Here is an 8,726-nt window from a genome sequence, read left to right on the forward strand (position 1 = left end):
TACATCTAGATCCTCGAATAAGATAATATGAACTTGAAGTTCATAAAAAGATAATTCATTTGCAATATATTGCAAAGCATGCCAAAACGCATTTGCTGACCCAAAGAAAGTAACTATATTCTCGTTGCAAATGCTCCTATTAAGTCCTAGAAGGACAAAGTCTATGGTACGCTTAAAGCATATAGACAAATCGGTTTCAAATAAACTTCTTGATAAAGAAGATGAGCAAATGATCAAAATGATCATAATAAAGGAGGCAAGTGATCTAGAAGATCACATGACATAACACTTCATAAAATCTCAGGAGAGATTCAGGTACCTGAAAATATGAATGAAGAGATCTCTATGTCATGTCTTTATGAAAATAAAGCTGGAACCAATATAAAATATTCGTCGACGACATCTATCATAGCGCTAAGTATAGATGAGGATCTTAAGTTTGTCAAATACAGACACAAAAATATTGGCCAAATAGAAGAGACACAATTCAAGTAGAATTGGTTTCATATGAAAGAAATGTTGTTTTGGACCTGCAGTTCAAATACTTGAAAGTATAAAGTCAATGATATGTGCAATCAGTTTTCGATATCTTATATGTCTAGCATGACATGAAAACTTGATATGCATCTAAAGTCTATTATATGGCTTATATGACTTAACAATTCCTGAAGGATTTAAATTGCTTAAAGCATATAGAATTCATGGTCATGAAGTACTATATCCTCAATGCAATTTGTGCACAAATGTATCTTGCTATAACTATATGCATGATAATATGATAGCAAGAGTTTTCACCTCTATGTGAAGATATTGAACTGACGATTCCAACAGGATCATATGAAGACAATCCATCTCTATCAAGAATGATGATTTCAAGGTGCAATATATTCATTCAAGTTAATATGGCTGATTTGTTTATCAAATATCTACCAAAGATTTTTTGAAGATGGTGCACAAGATTGGAATGCAAATGCTTAAGGATGTGAAGTGATGCTCTCATGAGGGGGAGTTAATACGCGTTGTACTCTTTTTCCCTTACAAGGTTTTGTCCCACTGGGTTTTCCTTGCAAGGTTTTTAACGAGGCAACCAAAAGGCGTATTATTAGATATGTGTACTCTTTTTCCTTTTCTAGAATTTTTTTCCCGCTGGGTTTTATTTTAGTTAAGGTTTTAACGAGGCACATTATCGGTTGAATAGACATTCAGGGGGAGTGTTATAAATAGAATTTTATTTATGGTGAATGTCTATATTTAGAGAGATTCTAGGGTTCATTACTTGGTGGCTAAGTCACCCTCTCCCTATAAATAGAGGGTTCTATTCTATTGTAATTCATCCAATATCAATAAGAATTCTCTCTACCTACTTTTCTATGCAATACTCTTCTTCTTCTTTTATTATTTCATAACAGAAATTGAGATGTTGTTATTTTTGTTGAACTGATAGGTGGCAATTAGGAGTGGCAAACGGGCGGGTCGGGTCAGATATGGTTCGGGTCGAAAACGGGTAATGAAAAACAGATCAATTATCCGACCCGACCCATATTTAATACGGATAAAAAACGGGTTAACCGGCGGATAATGTGGGTAACCATATTATCCATGAATTCTTGCATATGATCACTTTTGGGAGAATTCTTAGTCTTCCTAACTTGAGGAACCCCCAATTTGAGGCTTTACAAATGCAAAAGTTAGACTCATTGATTATCCATTGGTTACTCATTGGTTATCCATTTACTAAATGTGGATAATATGGTTCTTATCCATATTTGACCCATTTTTAAAAAGTTCATTATCCAACCCATTTTTTAGTGGATAATATGGGTGGTTAACTGTTTTCTTTTAACCATTTTGCCACCCCTAGTGGCAATATAGCTGACCCCGATTAGTTTGGCATTAAGGCGTAATTGTTGTTGTTGTTATAGTAAGATTGATACATGAATATTGCATGTTTACAGTAGGTTAAAGAATGCTGATAATGTTCTCAATTCTTGTTGTAGATTGAGTGGGACAGAACTAGGTGTAAAGGATTATAAGTTTTCTAAGTTGATGAAACACTCGGGATTGCAGTTTACTGAGGAGCAAATGCTGAGGTTAGTGGAAGGGCTTGGTGAAAAGGGACAGTGGAGACACGCATTGTCTGTTGTACACTGGGTTTTCAACTCTAAGGAACACAGACGCTGCAAGAGCAGGTACATATATTTTATATATGGTTTTGTTTTCAGAGTTACAGTGTTGTCAATTGTAAATCTTTCATGTATATATGTTGCTTCTATTTTCTTGAAAAAAGAGAAAACGATGTGTTTGGTTTATCTAGGTTTGTGTACACAAAACTGTTGGCAGTTCTGGGGAAAGCAAGGAGGCCTCATGAAGCTCTTCAAGTTTTCAATTTGATGAGAGTATATTCTAACTCTTATGTGTCAGCTCCTTCTTCAATATACTCATATGATGTGGTTGGAGAGAGTCTAACACTATGTGATGTTTAGGGAGATGCCCATATTTACCCTGATATAGCAGCCTACCATAGCGTGGCAGTTACACTTGGCCAAGCTGGTCTGCTCAAAAAGTTGATCAACCTCATTGACTGCATGAAGCAAAAACCTGAAAAGATAAAGTACATGCGGAAGAAGAACTGGGATCCTGTTCTTCAACCGGATCTTGTGGTATATAATGCTGTAAGTAATTGTTGTCCTTTCTATTTGTCTTTTTTCTTTTCTGATAATTAAATAGTGATATTTTTGGTACTTTGGAGGTCCCAATTTTGTTTTTTCTGTTCAATAATCTGCTCATATTGTGACTTCATTGGTCTTAACTAAATAGCTGCCAGGTTTTAAATGCTTGTGTACCATCCCGCCAGTGGAGGGGAGTGTTCTGGGCTTTTGAGCAGCTGAGAAAGAATGGTCTTAAGCCAAATGGGCCAAGCTATGGACTCGCGATGGAGGTAGTTCATACTTTTTCCCCCTTTTAGTTTAATAAAGTTGACTTTGTATTATTCACAGAGTCTAGCACTAAGAAAGTGCTACGACTTACAAAAATAATTAGGCTTTACGCCTTCAAAATGAAAAGAATCATTTATAATATCTGGAGGTGATCCATACTTTTGATACCAGTACGGAACAATTGATATTACAGTGATTGTTTGTTTATTCTCTTGCTTCACAATGAGCATTTGCATGTCTTGGTGACACAGTGAACTGCATATAGATTTTAGACTAGCATTATCAAACAACCATTCAGTAAGGATTCAGTTGGTAATTGCAACGTGCTATTTACCATCTAATGCTTGTTATTTATCTCCAAATAGTTATAGTAGCATTGTAAGTATGACAAGTGGTGGTGCACTTTTATTGAAAGGTAATGTTGCAATCTGGAAAATTTGACCTTGTCCATGAGTTTTTTGGAAAGATGAAGAGAAGTGGGGAAGCCCTAAAAGCTCTTAGTTATAAAGGTAAGATGGTTTTCTTTCCACTGTCGACCCCCCCCCCCCCCCAAACCCCCCCACCCTAAACCCCAAACCTATAAAAAGAAAAAGAAGATAACACAAAAAGGAGCACTCAAATCTTTTTAACTAAGAGATATATTGTGGCATTCCTTTAGTTCTTGTAAAAGCTTTCTGGGAAGAGGGGAGAGTCAATGAAGCCATTCAAGTGGTGAGGGAAATGGAACAAAGAGGAGTTGTTGGAAGCGCCTCAGTGTATTATGAGCTGGCTTGCTGCCTTTGCTACCATGGGATGTGGGAAGAAGCATTCTTGGAGGTATCCATACCCTTTTCACTTTGTCTGTTTTCCTTTTAATGGTTTTTATAGAGACTTCTTATGTTAGTGAAGCTTAAGTTATATAAATCATTATTTAGACTTTCTCAGAAGTCAGTTCCTGTGTTGCGTACTGCATAAAGAAGTTCCCTCGTCAGTACTATCACTTAATGTACAGCAGGACTAATGGTTAGATAGTTTTCCTGAAATGTAATTTCAGTGTTAGCACTGCTTTATGTTTTTGGAGGACACAAATTTGCATGCAGTGAAGCACATCTGTCAGGCGTTAATAAGGCACATTTGTCGAGGACTTGGACAATACTTATTGGGAGATGTTGGATTCTGATTGAAATCCATCAACAAGTTCATTTTAGCAATTTCATACCCCACATGTGGGATTATACTGGGTTGTTGTTGTTGTATGCATCCTCTCTTAAGCTTGATTCTTGGTATTTCTTCAAGCCCATTGATTGAGGAATGTAGGTATTTTCAGCTCTCGCCTTTGGAGCTAAGAGTGGTGTCATGATATGCTTATTTTTTAAAACGAAAAGTTGGTTATATTACTTGTACAGTAATTCATTGTGCACACATGCATATGTTCCTTTCATTTTATCTTTTGATCTTTAGTCATTACATGACTCAAAATTGTGTGGCCTTCAAGTATGCATCTTCTGCTGTGTGTCAGTTTATGCTCTCTCTCAATCTCATTGAAAAGGTGGCATAACATGCAAAATTATCTGCTGATATCCGAGAGTTCTCTCCTCTTTGTGCAAATGTGTCTGCGTGGTTCATCTTCTGCTGATCTTTTGATGCAAAAAGTCAATATCAGTCATTCAATTATTACCGCAGATTGAGAAGCTGAAAATGCTACGTCACACAAGACCTTTGGCGGTTACCTTTACTGGCATGATTTTGTCATCCATGGATGGTGGACACATTGATGGTTGCATATGTATATTTGAGCACAGTAAAAAGCATAGCGAACCTGACATAGGAATCATAAATGCCATGCTGAAGGTTTACGGCAAGAATGATATGTTCTATAAAGCTAAGGAATTATTTGAGTGGGCTAAGACAGAGGATCCTGGTCCTCAACTTTGCCAGGGTAATTTTAGTTGTTCTCGTAGCCCAGATGCATATACATACACCTCAATGCTTGAGGCCTCTGCTTGCTCTCTCCAGTGGGAATACTTTGAGTATGTGTACAAGGAGATGGCCTTAGCTGGGTATCAGCTTGATCAAAGTAGACACGCGTACCTCCTGGTGGAAGCATCAAAAGCTGGGAAGGTAAAATTTGAAAGACTGGTTATTTCTCTGGACTTGCTTTTGATATCTTTTAACACCAAACAGTAGACTAGCACCCTCCTTCCAGATAGAAAAAAATATAGCCGATGAGATCTACCTGGTCAAAATGCGTAGGCCTATAGGTTGATTCCACTTATTTCAACTATTTACCTGCAATTGAGCTATAACAGAAGAAAAAAGGTTGAGTGGAAATAATGATGAAATGCTTTTATAGTTGTGGATTTAGTTACTTTTCTTGAGTTGGTTGTGTTCCAGATGAGTCTCTGTTATTGGAGTTTTATCAAAGTTTCAGTTTCTTGTTGGAACTAGGTTAACAATCAGCCCCTGTTGTTTTGTATTATTCATTTCCTTTTATAAGCTTCTTCGTTCATGATGCAGGTGCATTTGCTAGAGCATGCCTTTGATGCAATACTGGAAGTTGGTCAAATACCTCATGCATCATTCTTCTTTGAGATTCTGTGTCAAGTCACCTGTCAACATGATTATGATAGAGCTGTTGCTCTAATTAAATCAATGGTTCATGCTCCATTTCGAGTCAGTGAACGACAGTGGATTGACCTATTTAACAACAATGGTGAAAGAATTAGCCATTCCAGTTTGAGAGGATTATTCGATGTGCTATGTAGTCAAGCCTTGGGATCAGACGCAACCATTGTAAACTTGTGTAGGGCCTTGGAATCTCTTTGCGGATCTCACACTTCAAGAGTGCTTTCAATCGATGAACCTGTTAAATTTGCAGCAGATGCCAGTGCTACGACAGCTGACAAGGATAGAAGTTTTTATACATGCAATGCTCCTGCTAATATAGATGAGTTTAACCTGCAGTATGTTCAAGCTGATGAAGGTGACTGTAGTGATGGAGCCTATGTCCATTCCTCTGATGCGAGAGAAAAAGGTGTCAATAGGGAGTTAGTTTCGGATATGTCACACTTAAATCAAAGAGAAGATGAGAGGGCTGGGACCAGCACAATCTCTGAGCTTTCTGATGAAGAACTAACATTTGATGACCAATTTGATTACTTGGATGATATAGATCAGTTAGGACTCGGGATATCTAGTGATGAAGATGACAACTCTTGCAAAACCAAGGTGCCCTCAGCACAAGAAATATTAGAGACATGGGAGGATATGAGGAAAAAAGATGCTACATTTTTCTCCTTTCAGTTGGGGGTGTGAGATTCTCTTTCACAGAAATTGCTCCTTCCTTGTGATTAGCCAAAGCCAACCAAATGATGCTGGAGACTGGCTGTGATAAAGGGCAGAAAGATTTATACGCCGTGGATTCTAAGTTGTAAATTTGGATTCTAACTTCTAAGTTATGTATTAAACTTATATATATATACTGTTTTTCGCGCGCACACACATATATATGAGGTTCGAGTGGGTAAACGCTCCAACATAAGCTAAAGAAACACCAACTATATGGTTATAGTGCATTTTATAATAAAAAATAACGTCTTAAGCATGTACTCTCTTAAGTCAAATTCTACACTTATTTCACCACTCATTGAGGATTAACTGAAATTCTCTCTGGTTAATCTGATTATAGATTTGTCTTTATTTTCAAATAAATTAGGGTGGATATACAGTGACAATATGAAACATGCTACAGATGTGTTGCCAGGTTAAAAATATGAAATAGTATAAGAAAAACTTAAATCAAAGAGTTACTGTTGCTTCACTCTTTAAAGCAATACGATATAATCAGTTAAAAAATAAGATGAATTATTTTTTTTAATTAGTATTAATATTTAAGAAGTAAAAAATGTAAACATCCTAAAATGAGAAGGAAAAAGAAACGGGGTTTTGGAAGAATTTTAAAGTGGAGAAAATCTCTTTAATACTTCAAGGTATCAAAGTACTCTTGACTAGCCAATTCGCTATTCGTCAACGTAAAAACGACACCGTTGTTCACTTCAGTCCTCCTTTCACCTTCCTCCCACTTCTCTTCCATTACTAAAACCCTAACACAAGTCTCTGCAATTGCTGGAAATGGCATCTCTAGTTTCAAAAACCTCAGTAACAAGGGGACTCATTTCTCGGATCCGTGCCCCATCAATAGCTCCCTCTCTATGCACCGCTACTGAAACCCGAACCCAGAAGCTGGAGCGGATCGCCGACCAACTTCTTGACCTGAATAAGCTCGAAAAACATGACTACGCCATTCTCTTCCGGCACAAAATGGGTCTTAATCGATATGGTCCTGCTGTTTCGGGCTTAGGCTCTTCTGGGCCTTCCTCTGGGCCAGCGGCTGCTGAAGCGAAGCCTGAAGAAAAAACCATCTTTGATGTAAAGCTCGAAAAGTTTGATGCAGCGGCTAAGATTAAGGTGATTAAGGAAATTAGGGCTTTTACTGATTTGGGCTTAAAGGAAGCTAAGGAGTTAGTGGAAAAAGCGCCAGCTGTGGTGAAAAAAGGAGTAACCAAAGATGAAGCTAATGCGATTATTGAAAAGCTCAAGGCAATTGGTGCTACAGCGGTATTAGAATGAAAATTTTCAATTTTGCCTTCATTTGCTATATTTTACATTGTTATTTTAATGGGAATGGAAATGGAAATTGTGATCCATTTTTTGATGAATTTTGGTTGCATAATTGCTAGGGATTTTACTAACAGTAATTTGCTGATACTCGTTTTTATGTGTCCCTTTTGCTGTTTATAGTTCCTGGCTTACTACTTCAATAAACTCGTGTTAGCTCATTTTGCTATGTGCCATAGAGCTGGTTGAAATTGTAATAACTTGCTTGATCCAATTTTGCTCCCATGTTACATGGATTTATTTACAAATGGCGTAGCAGAAGTGCGAATGTGTAAGTATACGATCTGGGTACATTCAGTTTTTTTCTTAATTTGTAGTGTATTTTAGAAAATCCATGCTAAGTACCCACATGCATGCCATACCTATACATTTGGATGCATCAAAGCAATTGTAGTGGTGTATGGTTATCTTCCACTGGCTTGTTCTGGAAATTGTACATTAATCATATGTTCCTGGTTTACCTCGTCCATCAATTGCTTAGTTTAGTTCATTTGGGATCTGCTATAGAGTTAGTTGAAATTGTAATAACTTGCTGAGATTATGGATGTTTACTGTTCTCTCTGATTGCAAGATACACTTCCTCTCTGGTCCTGTATTGGTTTAAGTTTAATGCCACTGGTTTGTTTTCGGGAGTTATAAGGTGATCATTTATTCTGTATAGCATGCTTTCCTTGGGATCATAACTGCAACGGCAGATGAATACCCGAATTTGAGGTGAACAGCCTTGATATATTATGATCTTCCATAGTATCTTTGGATTTCTCAATTGCTAGCATATTGTTGAAATCTTAGAAAGCTAAAGATGATTGGCTTTCTTATAGATCAGCATTCCAAACAAATACCATGAAGTTCTTCTCAAACTTGTGCGCGACTTTAGTAGTCAACCTGCAAGTGTACAAGATTCTCTTAGAAATTTGTTTACTTGCTCCTTATGATGAGTCTTCATTTGGTGGCCATCAGTATGCCTCTCCCCAAATTGAATGTGGGATACTCTTGATTAGCACTTAATATATTATTCTTCTTTGATTATTGCTTATCTGAGTGGCCCTACTTGTGTCTTGGATGCCTTAGTTCAGTTGTAGCCATTTTCTTTTGCATTCACAATCTGTCAATGTCTGTGTTTTCATGGAAAGG

The 8,726-nt window shown here is 37.2% G+C and overlaps 2 protein-coding genes across 3 annotated transcripts in view; both read left to right on the forward strand.

The window, feature by feature from the left end:
* LOC109211150 (pentatricopeptide repeat-containing protein At5g67570, chloroplastic) overlaps nt 1–6,466 on the forward strand; it is a 9,000-nt gene extending 2,534 nt beyond the window's left edge. The window contains exons 2-9 of one of the 2 annotated variants that reach the window (XM_019374652.1): nt 1,998–2,189; nt 2,315–2,396; nt 2,484–2,672; nt 2,825–2,938; nt 3,352–3,445; nt 3,595–3,752; nt 4,599–5,036; nt 5,433–6,466. In XM_019374652.1, coding sequence (XP_019230197.1) covers nt 1,998–2,189; nt 2,315–2,396; nt 2,484–2,672; nt 2,825–2,938; nt 3,352–3,445; nt 3,595–3,752; nt 4,599–5,036; nt 5,433–6,230 — 2,065 coding nt within the window. In that variant the 3' untranslated portion in view covers nt 6,231–6,466. The remainder of the gene's footprint in view (nt 1–1,997; nt 2,190–2,314; nt 2,397–2,483; nt 2,673–2,824; nt 2,939–3,351; nt 3,446–3,594; nt 3,753–4,598; nt 5,037–5,432) is intronic. The other variant, XM_019374659.1, reaches the window with a different exon arrangement.
* Nucleotides 6,906–7,753, forward strand: LOC109222999 (50S ribosomal protein L7/L12-like). The gene has a single exon (XM_019387272.1). It carries the CDS (start codon nt 7,047–7,049, stop codon nt 7,542–7,544), a length of 498 nt encoding a protein of 165 aa, XP_019242817.1. The 5' UTR covers nt 6,906–7,046; the 3' UTR covers nt 7,545–7,753.

Source organism: Nicotiana attenuata, chromosome 2 (genome assembly GCF_001879085.1).
Source record: "Nicotiana attenuata strain UT chromosome 2, NIATTr2, whole genome shotgun sequence".
NCBI classification, from domain to species: domain Eukaryota; kingdom Viridiplantae; phylum Streptophyta; class Magnoliopsida; order Solanales; family Solanaceae; genus Nicotiana; species Nicotiana attenuata.